The following is a 27,514-nucleotide window of genomic DNA, read 5'->3' on the forward strand; positions in this document are numbered from 1 at the left end:
ATATGGATTGGACCAACGACAGCACTCTCCTCTACCTGCTCGGTATGAGAGAAATAGCAATAAGAACTATAAATAGATTCTGTAAATATGATACTCGGCATAGTAGTGGCCAAGTGCACGGAGTGCCTAACAAATAAAAAAAAATCCTACAATACTTCTGTATAACTTTTATGTATAAATGGATGAATTTTCTTCAAATTATTCTAGTTACAATGCTATTTTTTGTTCGAATTAGTATGAACACACGTATAAATATGTTTTATAATGTTTTGATAAAATAAAGCTACTTTTTGATTTTTATAGTACATTTTGATACTACAACAAACTAGCACTAAAATAAGAACGAGAGTAATATAATTCTTACTACACATAATCACACCACATTTGTTTTGAGAACAGATTTTTTTTATTGGTGATCCACTTACCCCACCATGGTGGGGCAGGTGCATCATTTGGCGCAAATTTTCAAATCCCTCATACTCAATACATAAGAATCAGAAAAATCGATATATGTGGCAATTTGAAGTATATTAGTCCCTCATTTGTTATCCATAGAAAAAAGTTTGAATTAGATTATTCACGTTAGCTGTACATAACAATGAAGTTGACTATTGATTTTCCTGTATCCACTTACCCCACGGTACCTTATTGGCTAAGAAAATTTAATTTGATAGGGGAAAGAGAGTGGACTTTGTATTTATCCATATTTGTTCCCAGCTTCTGGCAAAATGGGAAGGTGGAAAGTATGCCATACATGAGCAGAACTCTACAAAATCTCGAGAACTATTCGCGACTTTGACGCTGTCGATGTTCTTTCGGTTTTCTGTGAGGTTTTCCATAATTGAAATCTTTTGATGACCGAAACAGCATACACAAACGAGCGATTGGTATGAGAGAGAGGAAACGCTCTATCAAATCATAACGTATATAATTTACTCCTTCTTTTTGGCAGTTGTATAGCTACATAAAGGCATCTAGGTTGCTCAGGAAATAAACCAGCGCTTGCAGTGAAAATGCTTTTTAAGAACAGAGTGCTTTTAAATAGCAGTGCTCCTGCTGATTTGAGACGGCTTCGATAGGACAAAAAGCAGCTCAAAAGCTGTAAGCAGTCTACTGGGCTGCTTATTCAAATGCTTATTGGTAACCTGGGTATGGTGAATATGTTGAAGTACCGTGTTGATTCGAAGTGTCCGGGTGCTTCGAATCCCGGACACCGGCCTTGAATTACCCAAACATTATTTTTTCGACAAATTTTATGCATGTGGAACGTAGAAGATGTCATATCATGGACTCGAGGCGAAAAAAAATCTGAATTTGAGTAGATGAAAAAACCGAATTTAGTACTATACTATTTAATTCCACTAGAGTTTGTATCCTTTGACAGATACGCGTATTTCGACCTCAATTGTAAGGCCGTCTAGTGTCGAGTCTAGTACACAACTCTGAAGACGGCCTTACAGTTGAGGTCGAAATACGCGTATCTGTCAAAGGATACAAACTCTAGTGGAATTAAATGGTGTAGTACTAAATTCGTTTTTTTTTCATCTACTAATAGGTATTCTACTAAACAGCTCGAAGATTTATTATCATCTGAATTTGGCCTTATAACACCGTGGAAAGCACTTTCAAAGCGTACGGCAATTCAATGCTGTACGGTAGAACCAATTTTTTTTCTACCTCAATAAATTCCAAACAAAATTTGTTGAGGATATATAGGATTATTTTGTAGTACCTACTGTAGAAGTCCAACGAGAAAATATTTCCGGTATTTTTAAGGAAGATATATTGTGGTAAAAATCGTAATGTAGGAGTTTATTGAATTTTAATTTGTTGAGAAATTCCTGATGGACTTTCAGAAATTAGGAACAATATGTACAAGGATACTGCAATTTTTCAAAACTCCTTTAATTTACCTTATTTTAGACTCTTTAAAATGTTGCTTTTTTGAGTATGGAAAGATTATTGTATGAAGTTCCTCAAAGCTTCATAAGAAGTAAGGAGAAAAAACAAAATGTAGAAGCAGGTAAAACAATTGATCGGCAATGGTGGAATGAAAGATATTTAATAATCTTTTCTATAGAGGTGAAATACAGGATAATTGAAACCTTTCCAATGAATTAACAGAAAAAAAAAACAAATTTCTCAAGAAGTTCCGCCAGAATCTTCTTTAGAAATCACCTTTGAAATCTATCCTTCATTGACTTTTGGTTTTCTAGAATTCTACCAGAAAGCCTCCAGAAATTCCGCAGATGTACCGCACAAAAAGTCAAACCAAGAACATGGATTCTGCCAACAATTGGTAAAATGATTTCCTTAAAATAATACAAATTTCTTTATGAACATCTTAACAAACCCTTTCTCCCTTCCCAGTTATTTTGCTACATGTTTCTCTACAGATTCCTCTACCACTATGCCAATTTTGGAAGCAAAAGTTTTCCTGGGGTTTTTCAACAAATTTCCTCTGAAGAATCGAAGGCAACAGACAGTTCTAAAAAATATTTCCTTCAAATTCTAGAATAATCCGAGAATTTGATGCAAAATTACTAGAAAAAAAACATAGAAGGATTTTCGACAAAATTTGCGATGAATTTTGAAAATATTTCTGTACTTTGAAGAAAGAACTTCTAGTAGAACTTTCAGCGAAAAATCTCTGGATTAAATTTACCAGAATCAATGATTTTTTGAAGGAATTGCGAGGTGAAATTGAACTTTTGAAAGATGTAGTAACATTGTTTAGTTAAATCCGGGAACATATTCCCGGAATGTAAACAAGTACCCAAAACATTATTTGACTAATTTCCAAGAGATTTGCAAAAGTTCTGAAGCCACCCTTCAGTATTCCTTAAGGAATTAGATTATACTGAAATTCTATAGTTGTTTGAAAAATTTTGCTACAAATCTGTGGGAAGTTAATCAAATAATTTATGAAATAATAAGTTTTTTTTCTTGGGAAAATATTGTTTAAGCAATAAAATTATCGATGCGACAATAATTAAAAAATTGAATAAATTTCAAAGAGAGCATTTATGACTCGAATAATACACTATGGAAGATTTGGTTACATTTTTCACACCAGATTAAGATTATGCCATTCATCTAAAGAAAATTTGGCCAAGCTAAACTTCCTTTTGCGACAAAATATCCAAATCTGAGAAATTCCTTCAGTAGTTTCATTTTTTTCCCTTTATTTTATTTTTGGGCATTATACGAGTTGAAGTTAATATATGGATTGTTTTGTGATTTCTCATAAGGGAAATCATCATGACCGGATACCTCGAACTGGGTACCTTAAAAAAACACGAGAAATCCATATGTAGTGATATGCTACTTTTTGTTGAAACAGCATTATTAAAATTATTCAGAAGAAATGGATTTTGGAATCCAAATGTCCAGGATATTGACGCATTTTTGTGCCACGATATTTTTGCAACGGAGATTTCGAAAAATTGCGCTTCACGCATACAACAATAAGCTAGTTCTAACGGTAACCAATCGATCGACAGCCGGACGGTTAAGCTCTCCTTTGTTGCGCGGTTTACTGAAGTCAGAACCGCCACGCTGATGCTGTGTAAGACAAGCGAGGTTTTTTCACTATTGTTCTACTACATAAAATAACGTAACTACTGTAGAGATTTTTGTCAAAAACAAGAGCCATGTGCCTACATTGATTCAGAAGATTTTGCTTTGTTAAGGATTGTCTTTTTTATAATTTTTATTTTAATCATCATAAAAAAATCGAAGGGGGGGGGAGGAGTCTGGAGAGGTCCAAAGAATTCCAAAGATCGCGGACTCATTGAGAGCATTTAAGCCAACTGTAACAAATATATAAAATGTCTGCATCCAGTAATCAACAGAAAATCGAACCTTTGTCTTAAGAATAAGCTTTTGATCTTCAAAAAAATTTTCAGGTCAGCCATGTTGTATCAATTTTGACAAACTGTTGTAATACCAGGAAGAAAGCTCTGCTCAGCTGTTGGATTCAAAATAAAATTTTGAAAATGTCTGGAGCTTTCTCCCTGGTAATGTACAACATAATGAGTAATATTGAATATCCAATGTTGAAACATTGTAACAAAGGACGAATAAAAATAATAATGATATTGCCACAATTTATGCGGTATATGTGAAAGTCAAGTTAGGTTATGTTAATTGAAAGCGTTTTTTTCTCTTACAAGCAGGCAAAATCAACTCATCTGTAAAAATCAGAAATCCTATGGCAAATAAAATGTAATATGTTGATAAAAAATGTTAATAAAAGCTTAATTTAGTTTTAACAAATTAGAATGATAGTGTTTCTTAATACAGAACACCTAGATATAAGAAATGAATGTGTTGAAACAACAATCAAATTGTACATTCGATGAACATCACTTGCATGCAACTTTTCATTTGAACGTCATTTATAGCGTATAGTATAACAGTTGTGATGCCTAGATAAGATTTTTATCCAATCAAATTGGCAACAATTTCACAAATATGCACGAAAGCAAAGAACGTAGGTTTGAAGTTTCTTGTATTCGTCGTCAGCTGTTAGCTCGGTTTGTGTAGCTCAATAAAGTAGATCGGAGCAAAATAAAGTGAAGCGCTAGTTACTCAGAGAAAAGTACTATAAATTAGTCTTGTAATAGAGAATAAAATGCTGTGCATGAAAAATACTTAACCCGTGTTCTTACTTGCCGTCGTTGTGCTGATGCAGTTGCTTCTTGTATGCCACTCGTTGCTGCTAACTCAGTTGTCGCTGCTGCTGTTGTACCTGGAAGGAAAAAGGATTCCAACTTACCTGTGCTGGTCCGCTGCTGTTGCTGCCATCGAACGAAAGAAAAACACAACGTAGGATTTTCTGGTATGCGCCAACAGAATGTAATATTTGGAATGATACTTACAAAGGTATTATGGAAAAATTAAATGGTCAATTGGCAAAGAAAGTTCTCAATTATTGCCTGAGGAAGTGTGCATAAGAACACGAAGCTGCGTTGCAGTCTCTGTCCCAGAAAAGACGGAAAAAGAAAATGACCAAATATTTTTTCCACACGAAACATTATTCTTCATTCCACTTCTACGGAACTCATTTCCACGAAAAATCAATTAATCAACATCCAACCGGCACAATCAATTTAAAACTTCTTCAAATCAAAATCGCGAAACCCCCTCTGGGTGACCAATTCATTAAGCACGCGCAAAAAAACCTCCATTTTCAATTCGCGATTACTTTTTTGCAAAGCCGACCCCATTGCGTTACCACGGCCCGAAAGGCACCTCCAGCCGGGCAAGAATTTTCATCAATGTGTGCTGCTGAATTATTCACCGTTGATTTTCAACTTTTTTTTTTGTCCCGACTCCCGTGGCCGTCTGACTTCTGGCATGGTTGTGTCGCACTTTGCACCAGTTCGATTTGATTAAATTGAATTCGGCACAGCAGGAACAATTTTCTTGGTCGCGATGGTTCCCCGATCAGAAATTGATGACAGGGAAAATATTCATTGATATCAAAAGTTGTTTTAATTGACCTTAGCTAGATATGGATATCTCGCAAAATTCAAATTGAAAACAATTTGTAACAACCTTCGTTAGAACCAGTCATTCCGATCTCGATTATTACAACTTATATGGTTATAATTCTGGTAAAACTCTATCAAGGCTTATTACAGGAGTGATATCATTTGGATAGATGACTGTCGGAGAATGCATGGTTAAATAATTAACTTATCATTCAGTAATTTCTAGGAAGTCATATAATGATCACGGTCACAAATTTCAAATCAAAGTTACTGAATTTTCCCTATTTTTCCCAACACTCCACAATATAATTCCCATTTCTAATACCGACCGACCACGCCTCGCGGGACGAAAATTGATGGAGCTGGTGTCACACGAGTCGCTCCTGGGGGGGTTCCAACTGAATTGATTGATAAAAATTCACAAAGCCTTACAGCCAGCTCGCTGAAACGCTGTTGTTGCTGGTGACGGGAATTTAATTATGTTATTGGAAACCACGTTGAACGTGAACTCCGATTCTCTCTCTCTCTCGAAGCCACACGCTGTGCACTCCTGGAAGTGGGCAAAAATATCCTTACAATTGATTTCACCATTACAGAGTTGGATCTCCGGCAGGGATTTTCAATTCATGGAAGCATGCAATTCTAGTTGAATGGACATTGATATTTTAGGTGATAGCTTGTTGCGTGTGATGGATGGTGAGGAACATTCGTTGAATTGCCACTTTGATCTTCGTTATTATGATGAATGGACCAATATGGATTAGTATTGGTAGGCTTTTCTGATAATTCTAATAATTATAATTGTACTTCAATATTTCTGGAAGGTTCTCAGCGTTGATGTTGAATGCATCATTCAGCAGATGTCAACGCATGTTATTTTACGAAATGAATATAAAAAGGTTAGAAAATGTCATTCATTTATTGAGTTAACATCAATACAAATAACACTGAATCAACAATTTCACCAGCGGACACGGTCATTGCAATGTTGCTGTTCGGTCGTTTCAACATGGTGCAATTTTAAATAAAAAAGTTTTTCTAAGGGCAACTTTTGGTGTATTTCTGAAAATTCAATTTCTGGTTATAGAAAAGGCGTTTTGATGCTGCAATATGATTTTTTATCCAAAAACAATTCAAAATTCTAATATCAATGATTTTCCTATAAGTTACCGCTTCAAGATATTTGGGATTGAATTATATTATTATCATAAAACGTAAGAAAATACGCCCGTTTCTTACATTATTCCAGGTGCTCCATCAACAATGTTACGTTAATCTCTTCCCACATTAATATCCCATCTACTTTTTCTTTGACATTTAGACGGTTGGATGAACTGTTCGAAAGGTACAGGATGATTGTTGGAATATTGTTGAGAATTAATATAAGTATTACCACAGACAAACAGACGTAACACTGGATAAATTTCCATCGCCCACGAATTTAACGATCAGTTTAAAATACAACAGTTGTCAAGTTCACAACCAGAGGCGCGCACGTCGCTTTCCTTCGTGTTTGACATTTCACACTACCGCCACCTGTTAGACATGTGGCACAAAAAGTTATTTCGTTCAATAAGCTCACTAGATGGTGGTAGAATTTGTGGTCGAGAGAATTTTGTGAAAAATGTTCTAGGTGTTACTTCTGTTTGTCTGTGATATTACGATAGAAGATGATAATATGAATGATGTTAAGGAGGGGAAGAAGGAAAAACGTCTTTAAACTTCTTAACCTTATTTATTTATTCTCACGATTATTGTACATAATTTTAATATTTTTATTTGTTTTAATATATATTGGTATAGAACAGATATTAAATGTCAACGAAGCATACAAATTGACTGAATCCCGGAGCACCGCATAACACCTTCTAGCGCAACATTGAACAAATAGCATGAAGGTGTCTATAGTCAATCTTATCAGCACTTTTCTCTGTAGGAAAATTAACCTTATGGGCTTGGATGCGAACTTTACATAATAGAGGACCCCTCTCTCGCCAGTTTTGATCGAGTTTACCACAAAATATGTCGATAATTATACCAAATTGTCTATCAACCTCATTTTGACCCCGGATATAAATAGATCAATAATTCATCAACCACCGCCTCACATAAACGCACACTAACCAAGCTTTCTCGTCTGTCTCTCTCCCTCCATTTTGCAGGTGCCATCTTCGAGCAGGGCACGGACGAAATCCAGTCCGCCTTCAAATTCGCCATGCTGAACCACAACCTGAACGTTTCGGCACGACGCTTCGAGCTGCAGGCCTATGTTGACGTAATTAACACGGCGGATGCGTTCAAATTATCACGGCTCAGTAAGTATCCATTCGAGTGAATGCCCGTGTTGGTATTCGTACACACTAGTCATACGCACACACACACGTGTGTCTGACAGAAAAAGGGTTTTCTCCTTTGATCCTGTTCGGTGAGGAGGGTGAATCACAGATAACAACAGTAAACAATAGCGCGACGATTGCCACGTGGCAGCCTATTTTATGCACCTATAATAAACAAAGGCAGCATTTTCATTAATCGCGGTCGTTTCAAAATTTCTAGTTTTTTTTTCTCGTTCACTTGTAAAGCTCGGGCGCATAGGACAACTATTTACTACATTTGACTTTAAAATGGTGTATCCTATAAGTGGCAGCTCAAGTTATACAGAGATTTCTTCATCATGTCTTTTTCTCAAATCATTTACCTAAGAAGCATTGAACAAAAATTCTCCAGTGATTACTTGATTTGTTGCTGTATGGATTATTCACAATTTGTTTTTAAACTTTAATAATTCATCCTGGGATTTTTTTCAGGAGTCTCCCAAGTGATTCAAGGCTTTGGAAAATTTAACGATCATTGACACACGAGCCATTATTTTATCCCATTTATCCGCCTGCATTCATACAACACGCATGACATTTATCGTTCGTGGAGCAAAACGAACCACGAAAGGAAAAAAAGACAGACGCACATCACCCACTGTTTGGCGCCGATCACTGTGTGTCACCACTTGTAACATTCGCTGACACATTCTCATTCTGATCAAGAAACAGAGGCGAATAATTTCCATTTTCAAAGCTATGTTTGCAACCAAAAGGGTGTTCGATGATCGAATAGGTTATTATTAACTTGTTTAACCCCTCTACCGGCAGCTTCATTTTTTACCGCAAAATAAATATTCAAATCGTTATAACTTTTTTGTTTTTCAATATTTTTGCACCATTTTTTCACAAGTTCTCAAAAAAACTCTTCTAGTTTAGAAATCCGTGTCGATATGAAATATTGGTGATCTGATTTTAAAGATATTTCGATGTTCCTTGGGGGACCGACATTTTCCATATAAAATGTCTTTGGTGGCCAATTTGTTTTTGATCAGTTTATCCAAAAAATAAAATGTAGGCTATATAATATCAGGTAATAAGGAGCTTCTCTGAAAAAATCATACAAATAGGTCCAATATTCTTGGAGATATCTACAAATTACGATATGATGTTTTTTGAAGTTTGAATGTTCACATCATCAAAATCCAAAATCCAAAATCCAAAATCCAAAATCCAAAATCCAAAATCCAAAATCCAAAATCCAAAATCCAAAATCCAAAATCCAAAATCCAAAATCCAAAATCCAAAATCTAAAATCTAAAATCCAAAATCCAAAATCCAAAATCCAAAATCCAAAATCCAAAATCCAAAATCCAAAATCCAAAATCCAAAATCCAAAATCCAAAATCCAAAATCCAAAATCCAAAATCCAAAATCCAAAATCCAAAATCCAAAATCCAAAATCCAAAATCCAAAATCCAAAATCCAAAATCCAAAATCCAAAATCCAAAATCCAAAATCCAAATCCAAAATCCAAAATCCAAAATCCAAAATCCAAAATCCAAAATCCAAAATCCAAAATCCAAAATCCAAAATCCAAAATCCAAAATCCAAAATCCAAAATCCAAAATCCAAAATCCAAAATCCAAAATCCAAAATCCAAAATCCAAAATCCAAAATCCAAAATCCAAAATCCAAAATCCAAAATCCAAAATCCAAAATCCAAAATCCAAAATCCAAAATCCAAAATCCAAAATCCAAAATCCAAAATCCAAAATCCAAAATCCAAAATCCAAAATCCAAAATCCAAAATCCAAAATCCAAAATCCAAAATCCAAAATCCAAAATCCAAAATCCAAAATCCAAAATCCAAAATCCAAAATCCAAAATCCAAAATCCAAAATCCAAAATCCAAAATCCAAAATCCAAAATCCAAAATCCAAAATCCAAAATCCAAAATCCAAAATCCAAAATCCAAAATCCAAAATCCAAAATCCAAAATCCAAAATCCAAAATCCAAAATCCAAAATCCAAAATCCAAAATCCAAAATCCAAAATCCAAAATCCAAAATCCAAAATTCAAAATTCAAAATTCAAAATCCAAAATCCAAAATCCAAAATCCAAAATCCAAAATCCAAAATCCAAAATCCAAAATCCAAAATCCAAAATCCAAAATCCAAAATCCAAAATCCAAAATCCAAATCCAAAATCCAAAATCCAAAATCCAAAATCCAAAATCCAAAATCCAAAATCCAAAATCCAAAATCCAAAATCCAAAATCCAAAATCCAAAATCCAAAATCCAAAATCCAAAATCCAAAATCCAAAATCCAAAATCCAAAATCCAAAATCCAAAATCCAAATCCAAATCCAAAATCCAAAATCCAAATCCAAAATCCAAAATCCAAAATCCAAAATCCAAAATCCAAAATCCAAAATCCAAAATCCAAAATCCAAAATCCAAAATCCAAAATTCAAAATTCAAAATTCAAAATTCAAAATCCAAAATCCAAAATCCAAAATCCAAAATCCAAAATCCAAAATCCAAAATCCAAAATCCAAAATCCAAAATCCAAAATCCAAAATCCAAAATCCAAAATCCAAAATCCAATATTCAAAATCCAAAACCCGAAATTCGAAGTCCAAAATCCTAAAAATAGCTTAATGGTTTAAAACGGCTGAAAATGACTTAAAATGGCTTACAATAACTTAAAATGGCCTAATATTGCTTAAAATGGCTTAAAACGGCTTAAAAATCAAAACCCAAAATCCTAAAATAGATTAAATGGCTTTAAATGGCTTTAAATGGCTTGTTTAAAATGGCTTAAAACGGTTTTATATGGCTTAAAATGACTAAATATGGCTTGAATAAGCTTAAAATGGCTTTAAGCGGCTTAAAACGGCTGAAAATGACTTGAAATGTCTTACAATGACTTAAAAAGGCTTAATATGGCTTAAAACGGCTTTAATTGGCTTAAAATGGCTTAAACTGGCTTAAAACGATTTTAAATGGCATAAAATGGCTTAAAATGTCTTAAAATGTCTTAAAAAGGCTTGAAACGGTTTTAAATGGCTTAAAATGGCTTATAACAGCTTTAAGGGCCGATTTCTTCACCCCCGCTTATGCCTTAAACCAGGTTTAATCGTATGGGTAAAGGTGGTTTAAAACGGCTTTAAATGGCTTTTAATGGCTTGAAATTGCTTAATATGGCTTGATATGGCTTGAATAGGCTAAAAATGGCTTAAAATGGCTTAAAATGGCTTGAAACGGCTGAAAATCACTCAAAATGTCTTACAATGACTTAAAATGGCTTTATATGGCTTAAAATGGCTTTGAGTGGCATAACATTGCATAAAACGGCTTAAAACGACTCAAAACGGCTTTAATTGGCTTAAAGTGGCATAAAATGGCTTCATATGGCTTAAAATGGCTTAAAACGACTTTTAATGGCATAAAATGGCTTAAAATGTCTTGGAACGGCGTTAAATAGCTTAAAATGGATTATAACAGTTTTAAGGGCCGATTTCTTTACCCCCGCTTATGCCTTAAACCAGGTTTAATCGTATGGGTAAACGTAGTTTACGGCTTAAGCGAAGGTGAAGAAATCGGCCCTAAATGGCTTAATATGGCTTAGACTTTAAAATGCCTTAAAACGGCTTGAAACGGCTTGAAATGGCTTAAAATGCCTTAAAATGGCTTGAAACGGCTTAAAATGGCCTAATATGGATAAAATGGCTTGAAATTGATTAAAATGACTTGAAACGGCATTAAATAGCTTAATATGGCTTAAAATTGCTTGAAACGGCTTAAAATGGTTTCAAAATGATTTTTAGCCATTAAAAAAAAAAGGTTTAAGCGGCTTAGAACGGCTGAAAATGACTTGAAATGTCTTACAATGACTTAAAATGGCTTAATATGGCTTTAAATGACGTAAAATGGCTTAAAATGAGTTAAAACGGCTTTAATTGGCTTTGAATGGCATAAAATGGCTTAAAATGTCTTAAATGGCTTAAAACGGCTAAAAACGGCTTAAAATGGCTCAAAATTTAATATCCAAAATACAAAACATTAAATCCTAAAATAGCTTGAAATGGCTGAAAACGGCTTAAAATGGATGAAAATGGATTAAAACGGCTTAAATTAGCTTCGGTTGGCTTAAATTGCTTTCAACGGCTCAAATGGATAAAAAATGCTTAAAATGGCTTAAAATGTAAGAAACCGGCGGCTTCAAATAACTTCGAATGGCTTGAAATGGCCTACAATGTAGCTTTAAATGGCTTAATATGGCAAAAGATGCTTAATGGCTCACTGTGGCTAAAACCAGCTTCAAATAGCTATAACCTAGTGAAAACGGCTTAAATTGGCCTAAAACGGCTTAAAAGGACTAAAAATGACAAAACAAATGGATTAAAACGGCTTAAAATGGCTTCGAGTAGCTTCAAATGGCTTGAAACGGTTTGGAATTGTTTTAAACGGCTGAAATGGCTTGACATGGCAAAAAATTGTTAAAAATGGCTATTAACGGCCTAAAATGGTTTCTTTTGGATTAAAATGTACTAAAATGGTTTAAAATGCTTAAAATCTGCTCAAAACGACTTAAATTAGATTAAAATAGCTTAAAATGGCCTAACATGTCTTCGATCGGCTTAAAATGATCTTAAGTGGCTTGATATGGTCTAAAATAGCTTAATATGGGTTAAATAGTTTAAAATGGTTGGTTGGTTGGTTTGACTTTATTAACGAGATTTTTAGCCCTGGACTAGTTTATCTCGGGACCAACGGCTTTACTTCCCTTCCGAAGGAAGTCGTCACTATAACTTTTTACGTCATAAGTGACTATGTCGGGGATGGGATTCGATCCCAGGTCCTCGGCGTGAGAGGCGAGTGTTCTAACCACTACACCAGGTCCGTCCCCAGTTTAAAATGGCTCAAATGGTTAAAATGCGTCAAAATTGTTTAAATTGGCATAACATGTTTCGAAACGAGTTCAAATGATTTTAAATGGCTTAAAATGATTTAAAATGGCTTTAATTGGCAATTGATATTGCATTTTCTAGGATTCTCTGAATTCCTCCATTCCATAGCGCAAAGCTCCTTATGATGTTTGTTTAACATGTACTATACATTTTTTCATGAATTGATTAGGTCAGAATAAAAAAGCTGTTAGCGACAAAAGTCAAATTTTGAGAAATTTTTATTCCATATAAATTCTATACAAATACAAATTGTATGGTTTCAAATATCAAGACTATTTTCTATGAATTTGGCCATTTTTTCTGTTAATGGTACAATCTCCTAAACATTTTTTTTCATATTGGCTCGTTTTCTGGTTGAATATTTTGGCGATTAAATTTAGCATTGGTTTTGGGAACTTGAAAATTTGAGCTTTTCTTGTGGATATAAACATAATAATCTTAGTGAGCATCAACGACTTCAAGACTTTGCTGATCCTTGAAGACTTCTTTTCTGAAACTTTAATAATTTAGTGCATTTTATTTATTTTTCTTAACGAACCAAATCGCATATCGTACACGTGGAATTTTATCAAGTTTTTGAAGAATTGTTTGCGTTTGTCCGTGAATTTGATATCGTGCGGAATGCATAAATGTTATTAATGATAATTTATAATAATTTGATGTCCTCATGGTTGAATATCAAATCAAAATGTTTCATTTAAAAACCACCAAAACAGTTTTGAGAGTTGTTAATAGCAGCAAACCAAATTCTTTCAATTTTTTTTATAGTAAACACAACATTACACGGAAATTTCAAAATTATGTGGAATAGTTACTTTATAGTACTTTATACTGGAGTATTTAGGTGGTACAAGTTTGAAATGATTGTTTTATTTTAAATTTTATTTTAAAGTAATTTATTCCAACTTTCAAATAACTCAGCCTGTTGAACCACTGACCTGGAATTGAACCCCTTTTGAACCATAACTCATTTTCTTGGTTGATTAAAGAGCTTGTAAATTTCGTGAAACTAGTTTGGTTTAGTTACCATTTATCTGAATATTGATGTTTGTAAAAAAAAACATAAGGTTGTAATTCGAAAAATTTAAGATTTCTTCATAGACTTCTTGTTCAATTACTTCAAGATCTACTTTGATTTCATAAGGAATTCCATCGGTAAATTCTATGATCATTCTTGCAAGTCTTGTAGCAACTGCAATAACTCTTATTCCGGACACAAGAATTCCACATTCCTCAAGTAAATTCTCCACAGATGCCTAAGAGGATTGCCGAAAATATTGCTAAAAGAATTGCTGTAAGTTTTTCTAAGACTTTTATCCAGAATTTATCAATGAAATAATTTTGAAGTTTGTCCAGAATCATTTTTGGAATTTTATGAGAATGCTCCTAGAAATTTCTCTAAAAACTACTGCTACAATTGCTGAAATGATTGAGCAGATTCAGCAGTACAAAACTTTTCCCTTGTAACTTGAAATTGTCGCTTTTGTCTCACCGTCCCGGTGTCAATTCTATTTATATATAATTCGATGGCGGTAATTGTGCTGATCACCTTCCTTTACCTAGCAGACACGTTCGTTTCGGTGACACAACAAATGGTTACAAGAGTGTGGCTTCGATCCCATTACCATAGGTTAACCAGCACTATTTGCTTGTTTCCTGCTTAAGATTTCTCTTCCAATCAAAACGATTGGTTAGTGGTGGTTACTCTATATACATGAAATCACGGAGCTGTTGCTGCGGTGACGTTTGTTAATTACATATCACGGTGATTATAAAATATGACGAGATCCAATTTCAACGATCGACGGAACTTATTGAGATCATCATGCTAATTGAGTTTGGGAAAATCCGGGTTGTTTAGAAAATTTTCATTTTCTTCGGGACATATTTCGTGGTTGCTCACAATGCGGTTCCTTCTTGAGCAGTTGTACAATTCAGTAAGCATTGGATACGGTGAAGGAAGTTGCTATGTACAATCGCAACAATAACAGCAACCTAAATTATGCCAGGATCGTCAGTCCACTGAAGAAAGCATATCACATCTGTTTGAATAGTTGATTTGTTGATAGAAGTAGCGGTCAAGTGGAACTATTGTATTGGCATTTATAACAGATGAGTTTCATGCAACTCACCAATAGTGTTCGCATGCCTCTTGCTATGCACAACAGATTGAAATGAAGATTTTGACAAAGAGAGTTCAATATCATTTAGATCGTGAAAATGGTATGGTTTTTAGATAAATGCGGTTTCAGTTTCAACAGATGGTTTTGTCTTTCAAAACGTCTCGAATTAAACATTCTGCCGAGTTAGGAATTCCATCACGTGACACTTTAAACAAGTCCAATTGTGTCGCAACTTCACGATTTTCTGTCATACAAAAAATACCGCTCCTCATTAAAAGAACATAAACATCACCGCGGGAATTATGTGCGACAGATGAGTCCCCCACACGGCAGGCGCCTAAACATTTGGTAATACCACTACCATCCACCAAGGGAAAAAAAAGCGTTGCTCTCAACGAAGTGCCACTTTATGGGGTGCGCTTTCGATGTGTATGGGGTGGCAGCTATAGGGGAACATGGGTCAATACGAACAAGTAGGTCGAAATTGGTCTCATTGAATGATTCCTAGAAGGATTCTTTAACAAGCGTTGATGATTAAGTCATAGATTTTCCTTAAATTTCCTGACGAAATTATGTGATTTTTGAAGATTTTTTATCTAACATGAGACCTTGACACTTAACTTCATCTGACACCAATTTGTTGAAACCCCTCTCATGTCTACTTGAAGGCTTCAATTAAATAGCTTTCGGTTCATGTAGCAATATTTTCAAAATTTTTCAGTTTTGCAATAGGTATGACTTAATATATCCACACTTGTTTTAAAGGCATTTTGGACCACTTCACCCTACATGGGATCCAATCCCTGCCATTCAGCAATAGAACACCGCTTATTTCGCACCAGGTGGGCCTCCCATGCAGGTACTAGCAGACAGGTTCCGAGAAGTGTAGTTGCGTTGCGGACAGGGACGTGGTGGCTAAAAAGCTCGGCTGAGCACTCGAACAAAAGTACTTTACTGATGCATACGATGAGCAGCGCGGCGCGTCGTTTGGTTTGGTTGGCTTGGCTAATGCTTTCCACAGTTGTTAATGATCTGGTGTACATTTGCGGTGGTAAATTTTTAATGCCGCCAAAATGCTTTTCCCCCACACACAGAATCACCCGCATCCAGCGCCACACGGATTGTCATAATAATAATAAGGCAGCGTCCATTTATTATGTAACGCTAAAATTGGACATTTTTGACCCCTCCCCCCCTCCGTAACGCTTTTTGTATGAAAAATTTCAAATTTTTGTATGAGCCGTAACGCTTGAGCCTACTCCCCCCCTCCCCCTAGAGTGTTACGTAATTTGTGGATGCCGCCTAATCATCGTCGTCGTTCCGTGATCACAACTTTGGGAGTATGTTATTTTAGAGAGTGGATGAGCTTCGAGTGTTTGCGCGTGACTCGAATCGTGTTGTTTGTCCGAATGGAATTTATCGATTGTTGAGGTTTTTGTGGCCTTTAAGGTTGGACTCTTCCAATATGCTCTTGCGTTTGTTTGGTGTACATAGCTGAAAACAATTTAAACTGTCATCATCGAATTCAGTATTAATTGATGGCAATCGAAACCAGAGCCATAGTTGGTGCGGAAATGCTGCGAGTAGAATTGACTACAAAAAAAACGCAACCGCATCTGACCATTTTCGGAAAATAATGGCGTAATGACAATCACACTTAAACAAAGTGTGCCAGTTCGGCAAATAAAATTATCGAATTTGATCTGGTAATCACTAAATAAGATATTTTGGTAATCGATCAGTTTTGGAAGCAAACCAAACCACGATGATTTTTCGTTGATCTGTCAATATATACTCAATGCTTTATTATTACACTGAGCTATTTCTTAAGAAGCTACAAAAATTAACTGAGGATTTGTACATGAATTACTTTTAGATGTTTTTAAGAATTTGTTCGGTTATTTCACTAGTTATATCTATAAGTATTGCCTTGGACAGGGATTCCTCAATGAATAGATCTAAAGACTCTCCAAAGCAATTTACCTTATACAGTTTTCAAGCACTAAATTATATAAAAATTCCAGGAACACCTTTTGAGCTTCTTCAAACAAGCTTACAGAACCTAAATAACAATGAAAGATAACAAGTGAGAGTATACTCTGAGTAGGGGCTGATTAATGGTGTACATGGCTGAACACGAAGGCAGCTTATTATTAACATGAAGTATCAAACTTAATCAACAGTACACAGACACTACCCTACTCAAAAAGCATTCGAACTTATCAATTCGAAGAAAAAAAAATCCAAGGAACGGTAGGAATAATGAATTTACACTAAAACTGTAATCATTTTTAAATTTCATTCAAACTAATTATTGAGAATTATCGGGAATTCTCACAACACACTTATGACAGCTAGTGTTTCCGCATAGCGCTGGAATAGCATCTCCAGCTGTTTGGTTGCACATTAAAAACCCCTAAATACGACCCTGTGCCTAACTAGAGGCCGTCAGCTTCTGCAGCCAAAAGATCAGAAAAACCATCCATTCTACTGGCTACCTACAAGCAGCGATGCAGTGAGACTAGCCGAAACACCGTACCAATACGAAGCATGGATCTCCCAGGCATCCAGTCTCGCACTCTCTAGGCGATCCCAGCATCCATCCCAGTCATCATCATCATCATCACCATCATCACTGCCGTAGGAGTGATAAGGAGGACCTGATAAGAGCGGCGAGAATCGCTCTGAGAACCAACGAAGTAAATCATCGCAGCGGGAGACCAGCGGATCGATAGCCCGAAGAGTTGGAGCAACCTTCAGTCCAATTCTATCAGGTCACCAAGGCACACGGGCGGTGGACCCACGGCCGGTTAATTTTAATCCGTTTTTTATATGTGTTAGTTTAAGTGCCCCTTTGCATGTTCGTGATTAAGTTTTAATAAATGTAGTGTTTCAATAGTCGCGAGTGTTAAGTTTGGTTGGTGTAAACCCCGAAAAAGCTGTAAGAACAGCTAGAACGCCCCGATTGAAGACGATTGTGCATGAAAGGGCACCCTTTGTGTGGCTGTGAAGTAAATCCCATCGATGTTGGGGACTGAGCTATCCACCCAAGGTATTTGGACCTTCCCCATCACCAGCCTTAATGCAACTTTCAATCAAAAAGTGTATAGCCGTTATTCAGACTAGTAGATGAATTATCATCTTGCTTTCATTATTATACAGTCTCAGGAGGAACAGATATTGAGGTGAGTGGATATAGATCAATGAGTCCCAGTTCAATAATCATTCATATTTAATATTCTTCACTTCAATATTGCAACGAACATCTCTTGTACGTATTTGGAATTATTAGTAGCATTAAAAATCTTTTAAAGTTTTGATCAGAGACGAATCAGCCAAGGGCCGAAAGTCGATTTAATAAAAACAATAATAATAATAATCCTCAAAACCATGAATCCGTGATTTTTTATTTGGTTTATTACAAGTTCCACAAAGTATAATGATTTTCCTCAGGATTCATCGAAATATTCAAACAAGAATTCTTTCAAAGGTATATTTCAAAACTTTTTGCAAACAAAATTTGAAAAAATCCTGAGAAAATCTTTGGAAGAGTTCCTTAAAATGTCTGAAGTATTTCAAGAAGTGAATCCTAGAGAAACACGTAGATGATTTTTAGCAGAATTTTTGGGAAGATTTAAAAAAAATCTTTAAATGACATTGTGGATTTCTTTGAATTATTATTAGAAAGATTCTTAGAATAATTTCTGTAGGAAGCGAAATAAGATTTTTAGGTGTAAAATCGTGTTTGATCAGATTGTGAAAATGTATGGCTGATTCTCATAGAATTTACCAGGACATTATTAATGAAATATATTGACAATATCTCAAGATAAAGCTTACATGTAATATGAAATATTCCTTGAAAAAATCCCAAACTCATTTTCATTTACGGTATTCTTGAACCACTCCTTACGGGAATTTTGAGTATTGTTCCTGATGAAACTCATGGGGAAATATGTAAAGCCATCTGCTTGTAAATTGAAAATATTGTCTTGTTGAACTCGTAGAAAAACAGTGGAATAAAGGGAAAAATAAAAATCTTTAAAGCAATTTACGTAGGAATTCCTGTAACAAATGTTAACATAAATATGCATTCTGTCTTTGAAGAAACTCCTTAGAGAATGTAAATTATACGGAGGAGAAACTATGAACAAATTCTAAAAAAAATCACAACAAGAATATTTGGACAACTTACAGGGGGATTTTCCAGATTTTTGGAGAAATATTAGAAAGATGCTCGAAGATGCTAAGGAGTTATTCCTGAAAGAAGTGAAAGAAAGAAACGAAGGAATCTATCGTAGGTTTTTTTTTTCTTTTTTTTAAGACACTGTATGAATCCGTACATCTCGTTTCAGTAACTGGCTAGGCTGAAATTGCCAATCAATGGAAATTCTACCAATCGAATCTTCGAACTTTGCCAATCTGGAATTTTCCAATGCATTGGATGGACCCGGTAAACAAATTAAACCGAGATGTGTTTCGGATCCTACTTTGCTAACTGTGAAAAAAGAAGGGTAGGAATGTCCTCCACAGTTTCATGGAAATGTTGTATATAATGATTATTTTGTGAGAAAGTTGTGAATGAACTTTTGAGGTCGTTTCACAGCCTTCCGGTTATTTGAAAGACACCCTATTTCCGACACTTATGATTCACTGTGTGATAAGGTTTGTCTAATATCTGAACGCACAAACATTTTAACAACTGTTTTTTACTGGGTAACTGGAAGAATCTCTCCAGAGTTACCTGAACTATTCCACCAGAGGTATCTTTTTCTTCGTGGGATCGTCCACAAGCCACGTAATCATTTTTAGGGAGGGGGAGGGGTGTTCTGACCATGATCCATACAAATTCCAAAAATTGTTTATATGCAAAAGACCACGAGAGGAGAGGGTCTGGAAATCCGCACACAATGACCATGTAACCCTCAAGGATTCCCGAAGGAGTTCTTTTAAGAATTTCAAGTGTTTTCTTCTCCTTATTTTTTGCAATACGCCCCACTAGGGCAGAGCCCGTTTCTCAGCTTAATGTTCTATTGAGCACAGTTTTTAACTGAGACCTTTCTTTGTCGATCGACAATTTTTTCATGAGTATATCGTGTGGCACACAGCAAGAAAATCTTAAATTTACATGGCACGTAAACTTCTATGATAATCATGTTAAATGAGTTATAACTGAATGTTCAACGATAAATAATGTAAACTGCCTCACTGCATTCAGGAATGCTTGCAATCTTGAGTGGAATTGAAATATTTCATGATCTTGAATCCAACATTCGCCAATATTGTATGCTTTCTTGCATCTTGAAAGTGAAATTGAAAACAAGATCGCTCGGTTTACATGATTTCACGCTGAATATTCTGCCAAAAATAATGCACATGGATGGATCGACGGCTTGTCATTCCATGTGCATTTTTTATTATTGAATTTTCAGTGGGAAAATCATGTAAACCGAGTTTTTTTGCAAGCAACATTCTTTGAGAGAAGACGTTTCGCGTTCAATATTAAGGAATTTGGTAACAATGTTGGATATAACAGATGTGTTTATAGGTTTTATCATTGAATAATACATGAGAGATTGCTTTGCATGATTGAAACTAAAATAACGTTACGAGTAAATCTAAGATTTTTTTGGTGTACAGATACGAAGGTATAAAGGTTTCTGGGAATTCAAGGAAATTCCAACCCGTAGAGATTTTCGACTGGTGGGATTATAACCTACGACCCTCAGCTTCATCTTGTTGAATTGCTGTCCGTTTAACGCTACGCAGGAGTGAGTACCTGTGAGGTCAATTTATTATTTCTCTAGGGATTCTCAAAAAGATCTTCAAGTATAATTTCATAACCTCTGTTAAAAAACTTGTCTTTTGTTTCTTAAGGCTTTCTCTAGGAAATAACATAGAACTTTTGAAGATGTCCTCACCAAATTGAACCAGAAAGATATCTAGAAGTTGTTCCGAGTGTTCTCCATATCATTGCTGCTAGAATAATTTTTAACATAACAATTAATATTCACTGTTCCCTACTATTTTCTTCGGCAAACATACCAGAAATAACTTTGAAGATCTTTTTTTTTTTCTAAAAAGAAATCTTAAAATTACTAAGAACACTTTCAGAAGTATTCATGTTGTTTTATCTCGAGAAGCTGATTATGTGCAAAGAAGAGATCTTTAACAAACTTCAAAATTTTGCTTTTCAGAAAGTTTAGAAAATCCGGAAGCTAATCAATTTTATTCCAAATTTTGCCGCTATGTGGCACTAGTGAGCACTTTAAGCTATTTCTTTCAAATGATCCATGTAAGATATAAATCAGACATGAATCATTTGAATATGAAGTGAATCCGTTCTGAACTACTTAAAGATAAAATGAATCAGTTCTGAATTCCTTAAATATTAGGAGAATTAGATCTAAATCACCAGAAAATAAAGTAAATCGCAACTGAAGAACTTGAATATAAAGTTAATCAGACATTAATCACTTGCACGTGAATCAGTCATAAACTGCTTGGATATGGAGTGACTCGGACATGAATCACTGTAAAATGCGATCAAACGAAACTGAATGACTTACTTTCGAGGGGAATCAGACCTGAACAACTTGAATATGAAGTTATTCAGACCTGAATCACTTGATATGAAGTGAATGAGATCCAACCACTTCTTCTTCTTCTTCTTCTTTTTCTTCTTCTTTCTGGCGTTACGTCCCAACTGGGACAAAGCCTGCTTCCCAGATTAGTGTTCTTATGAGCACTTCCACAGTTATTAACTGAGAGCTTTCTTTGCCGATTTACCATTTTTGCATGTGAATATCGTGTGGCAGGTCATGCTGAATAGCTGCGCGTTTACCGCTACGGCTATCTGGGCCCCCATCCAACCACTTGAACATGAAGTGAATCTGACATTAAACTTTTTAATATGAAGCGCATCAATTCTGAATCAGTTTAATGTCTGGTGAATGAATTTTGAAACACTTGAATACAAATAGAACCAATCCTGAATAACTTGGATATGAAGTGGTTAAGACTTGAATAAATGGAATATGCTGTTAGTCTGGCCTAAACCACTTGTACATGAAGGAAATAAAACCTGAATCACTATAATATAAATCAGATCTTATTCCAGACCGGATGTCCTGCCTCTTGATCTTTTGAACAACTTTGTCAAAGACCCAAACTGTTTCTCCTATGTTGATCACTGGATAGAACCAATTAAAAAAAGTCAATTTCATATGCCAGCTAGTGGCAAAATTAGGAACTAAACTGTTTGCCTTCCAAATCTTTCAGAATTATTTTGCCGAAGACTCAGACTTTTTATCTGATGTGGATCAGAAGATAGAACTTGCTTATAATACTCAATTTTACATGTGTCGAAATCTCGAAACAAACTGTTTGCCTTTTGGATTTTCTTCATTTTTAGCCGAAAACTAGAAGTTTCAATATTGTATGGATCAGAAGATTGAATTTGCTTGAATCGCTCAATTTCATATGCTTACTAGCGCTCCCTAGCGACAACTTTTCGAATCATCCGATTTTCTCTCCGGATGTCCTTGAATTTCTGAACAACATTCTATCTCATGTGGATCACAAGATAGAATACTCTGTAAAATCGCTCACTAGCGCCAAGTAGCGTCAAAATTTCGAACCTAACTATTTCCCTGCCGGATGTCTTTGATATACTGAACAAGTTTGCTCAAAACCACACCATTATTGATAATCAGCATTTCGAAATATAGCCTCATGAATGTTCTTGATTGGATGTGATGCTGAGTTTTTCAGTGTGATTTAATTATTGAGTGTTTCAATATTTTTTCAAACGAGTTCGTACTTATTGCGGGTAGTGTATGGGTACAGACAAATAGTCGTAACATTCAGAACAAATTTCTTCAAAATCCATCGCCCAGTTTACACTATCATCATCTGGTGAGCATGTTGCACGAAAATGTGTTTCGTGCTACAAGACGGGCAGATGGCGGTAGTATGGAACGTCAAACGCGATAAAAAACGATGCACGCGCCTCTAGTTGTGAGATTTGTAACACAGAGAATTTAAAATGATCGTTAATTGAGTGGTCGATGGAAATTTCATCAGTGTTACGTCTGTTTGTTTGGGGTATAGAGTTCTATAAAATTTCCGGAGGTACTTATGGAAAAATTCATCAAAAAATTTATTTACAGGTTAAAATCCAAATCCCAAAATTTGGATTATGACTCATGACGAAACTATTCTACTGTGTTTTTATGTTAGGGTCCGTCCATAAATGACGTAGCATTTTTACACTGATTTTTTACACCCCCCTCCCCCCTCGTAGCATTTCGTCACAAATGCTGGTACTCCCCCCTGGAAAATACGTAGCATATCAAGCACCCCCCCTATATATTTTTTATTTGTTTTCCTTAGAGACTGGGTTGAAACAAAAAATTGGAATTGAGAAGTTCAATACAAAGTTTGATATTAATTACTGACTGAAATGTAAGGATAATCTAATCTAACAGTTTGATATACAGTACCGCTCAAAAGTAATTTGGAAGAGTTTTAAATAAACATATTCCTTGGTTTTGGTTTCCAGTTTCATATAGGCTAAATTATATTACTTTTGCTGTACTTACTATGAAAAACAAGTTTACCGAATTTTTTTTTTTTTATTATTGGATTGATGAAGCTCGTTACTGTCTAGTTAGGGTCCAATATATTGAGGATTTTGCCCTCTAATAGAGTCACACCGAAATAATTTTGTCACACCAAAATATTCTCCCACCATGTTTGTCATATATTGGATGGCGTCGTAGCTAACAAAACTAACACGTAACGCACATGTAACGCATTATGTTGAATTGTACATTGAATGCAAGTTGCGTGCTTCTATGAAAGTGCCATAGAAACTGACGTGTGAGTATTTATTTTTCCACGTTCAAAATGTGCATGAGAATCTATTCCTCAACAAAACGAACAATATTTTAAAATATATTGAACAAAAATTTCGTTATATTAGAGGATTATTTTTTTTTAATTATTCGTTGTTAGGAAATAGATTTTAATAAAGATGATCAAGAAAATATATTAATTTGAACAGAATCATCGTTAATATTATCCAATTTCAAATCATTTTAGCAAACAGTGGCCAGATACCGTTAAGTCACCAGTCACCGTGCGGCCTCCATTCACCGTGCACATATACAAATTCCTACAGAATATTCATACAATTTTTAGAAATTATTCTTTTGTCACCAACATAAGATAAAACTGATGAAATGAAGTAGTTTTTGTCACAAAGCATTTTGAAAAACCTAGTTTATGTAGTCGAAATCATGTGAATTCTGTTTGATAATGATATTTTTCAACACTCTTAGTAGAAACGCCAATAAATCACATTTTTTTTCATTTTAACGATAGAGTATGAATTTTTTTAAAAATTCAACAAGTTTTCACTGTGAATAATATTTGTAAGATGTATTTCATCGTATGAGCAATACGATTTTATGCAAATTAGATTTTTTTTATTTTGTTCCAGTCGAAATCCAAATGCACGGTGAATGGACCCTATTCAATATATATGGTTCCTATTACCGTGCATTAGTGTAAAAGGCATGAAACTATTCGGAAATATTAGATTTATTGTTATGTTGTCATTGAACAACTTCATATTTAGTTTTTGAGTGAATATGGAATGGTTTGGACAAAACAGTCAAACCTCCTATAACGGTTTTAATGAAAAAATAATGATTTAGACAATTTTAATTTTTTTATGGTTTTTATTATATATGATGATTAGAATACTCCTAAAAATAAGTGCGCACACTACTAGCAACATAGTTGCACCATCAACAACGTTTCTTCGAAATACAAAATTAAATCATGACGAAAACTATACGCACGGTGAATGGTGCACTAGTGTGCACGGTAAATGGTGACATAGAACGGTACGAGGCGACCTTAACATTACATTTTCAAACATAATTTTTGAGTAATTTTTAATTATACATCACTAGTTTTAGATTTTTCCCTGAATTATCATATAATTGCACGCTACGTAATGGTATTCTAGTGCGCTTCAAATTATTTGGAAAAGTTATATAATTTTTTGAAGTGCAAATTTTTCTTAAATGAACGGTGAATGGTAGCTTGACGGTACATAAAAGATTACACTTGATATATTTGGAATGTTTAGAAAATTTTAGCGATTATTATACAAAAGCAATAATCCCTATTTATATTTCAGTTGAATTTCATTACCGTTTCCATACTGAAATAATCTTACACAACCTATAATTAAACAGTTAAATAATAAAAAATCTTCATATTACCGAGTTATTAAGAATATTTAATGATAGGGCAATTTTGATAACATTCGAATCTATTATCCTCATCAATATTCAGGCTATTCCAGCAAAAGCATTGATATATCAAAACAAATGATTAGTTGATTTGGTGGAGATCTCCTGCAACAATGAAGGCATAATTCACGGAATAAATATCTTTGTAATATTTGCCAAGAATAGCATGTTTTATTTTCTTGAAGAAATAAAGCCCCAACAGAAAATATGGATAATACTAAAACGGCTGACTTTATGTCATGGTTACATATGGCAAAAAATGTACTCCAAGTAGTTAAAGCATTGATTTTTAATCAATTTAATTAACTTTTATTTTGTTTATTTATAAATTTATTATTATTCATAATTTTATAACCCAAGTTTGTAAGTAAAAAAAGAAGTTTGATAAAAAATAATTGTATTCATTTTTTTTCAGCGCTTTTCTTTTTACGGACTTGATTCAAAATGCTACGTCCACTAGCTGGGACCCCTCCCTCCCCCTCGTCACACTTCGTCACAAATTCGTAAATACCCCCCTCCCCCCTAAAAAGCTACGTCATTTATGGACGACCCCTTATGGAAATAATGTGTGTGCGGAGATTCGGCTAGACTTTACTCAAACTTTACATCGCACAGAGATGTTTAGTATTGCGGAGCTACTTTGTGTATAGGGGAACTGGGTGTAAAATGCGCCGTTGGGGTAAAACGCGCCACCCTTGTTTTGAACGAACGACGTGCTTTGGGACGCTGTTATTCACCAGAGATAATGGAAAATGTATTAAAATGCTTCTCTTTATATATTTTTAGGGCGTTTTCCTGGCAAAAATCGTGATAAACGCGAGAAAACATTTTTCGCTGTTTTCTTTGTAATTTTGTGTTATTTTCTAGGCCATTTTTCAGGCCGATAAACAACAAAACTTTTGAAACTATCACCGAGAAACGACTTGTGCACTCCCATAGTTTGTATTCCATGCGAAAAATGTGTTGAATTTATCCTTAAAAAGCGTATTGAAGGACTTAAACTTGAATCAACTCGTGGGGCAAAACGGCCACTCCTATTTCATAACACCAAAACAGCCGTTTGAATTAAAATTCCAGCAAACGTAATGGCCAAGCCGTAGTTACGTGCCAATTTGAACCTTACAAATGCACGTTTTTCGAAACAGCATGTATACTATTGTTCGTTTTGTTGAGGAATAGATTCTCGTGCACATTTTGAACGTGGAAAATAAATACTCACACGTCAGTTTCTATGGCACTTTAATAGAAGCACGCCACTTGCATTCAATGTACAATCCAATATAATGCGTTACATGTGCGTTACTTGTTGGTTTTGTTAGCTACGACGCCATCCAATATATGGCACACATGGTGGGAGAATATTTTGGTGTGACAATATTATTTAGGTGTGAGTCTATTAGAGGGCAAAATCCTCAATATAATCGAACAATAACATCTGATCAAACGCCCGTATGTATGCAACGTATTTGCAAGCATGATTGCGCATGCGTGCGCGTGAACGACTAACGCCGTGATCGGGTGGCCCGTTTTACCCCGCAAAAAAATAAAAATGCAGATTAGCAAGCATTTTATAAAAATTGATTTATGACCTCCAGAAAAAAGAAAATGGATAGCTGTTTCTACTGTTTGATAGAAAACATGTTTATCTATGAGATAGTGAATAAAAAATGGTTTATAATAATGTTCTTCATAGCTAAAAACGCTTCCTTCCTTAGAGGGCGCGTTTTACTCCCAGTTACCCTACTTATGAACAATGCTGGGAATGGTAATAAGAGTAGGCTTGAATTTTAGCGAAAATCACGTGGCTCTCCCAGTACAGTAGTTCAAAAACGTGAATCTCATCAAGTAGCCTATGTTGGGTGTACGAATTTTCTAAATCATGAGTGTCATTAAAGGCTCTACATGCGGGAAATGCAGAGGGATATAGAACATTTTTCTACAGTAGTTCTGGGTTGCCCATAGCAACGGGTGTTTTGCTAATTTCAAGGTTTTTTGCCTACAGCAGCGATGGGCGTGAGTTTCATTGGCTTCGCTGACTGTGATTGGTTTTGCTTGGCTACTGTAGAGTGAATTTCAAGATTTTTCTCAACCCTGGATTTTAGTACCATTATCCAGGACGGAATGTATTTTTGCATCCAGAAGTGACAGACGATTACAATAAATCAGTCCGGTGAGATTATTCCAATTACTTCATACTCGAAAGTACCATTTAAGAATCTGTAATTTTTTTGTGTTCTGACATTTAGGACGAAATGAAGTTATTTGCTATGCCT

At 35.0% G+C, this 27,514-nt stretch overlaps 1 protein-coding gene across 2 annotated transcripts in view; it reads left to right on the forward strand.

Annotated features, from left to right (window-relative positions):
* The window catches only part of LOC5569846 (glutamate receptor 1), a 659,974-nt gene that overhangs the window by 337,415 nt on the left and 295,045 nt on the right, over positions 1–27,514 (forward strand). For both annotated transcript variants that reach the window (XM_021840615.1, XM_021840616.1), the window contains exon 2: positions 7,661–7,813. In XM_021840615.1, coding sequence (XP_021696307.1) covers positions 7,661–7,813 — 153 coding nt within the window. The remainder of the gene's footprint in view (positions 1–7,660; positions 7,814–27,514) is intronic.

The sequence above is a fragment of the Aedes aegypti genome, chromosome 2, assembly GCF_002204515.2.
Source record: "Aedes aegypti strain LVP_AGWG chromosome 2, AaegL5.0 Primary Assembly, whole genome shotgun sequence".
In the NCBI taxonomy this organism is placed as follows: domain Eukaryota; kingdom Metazoa; phylum Arthropoda; class Insecta; order Diptera; family Culicidae; genus Aedes; species Aedes aegypti.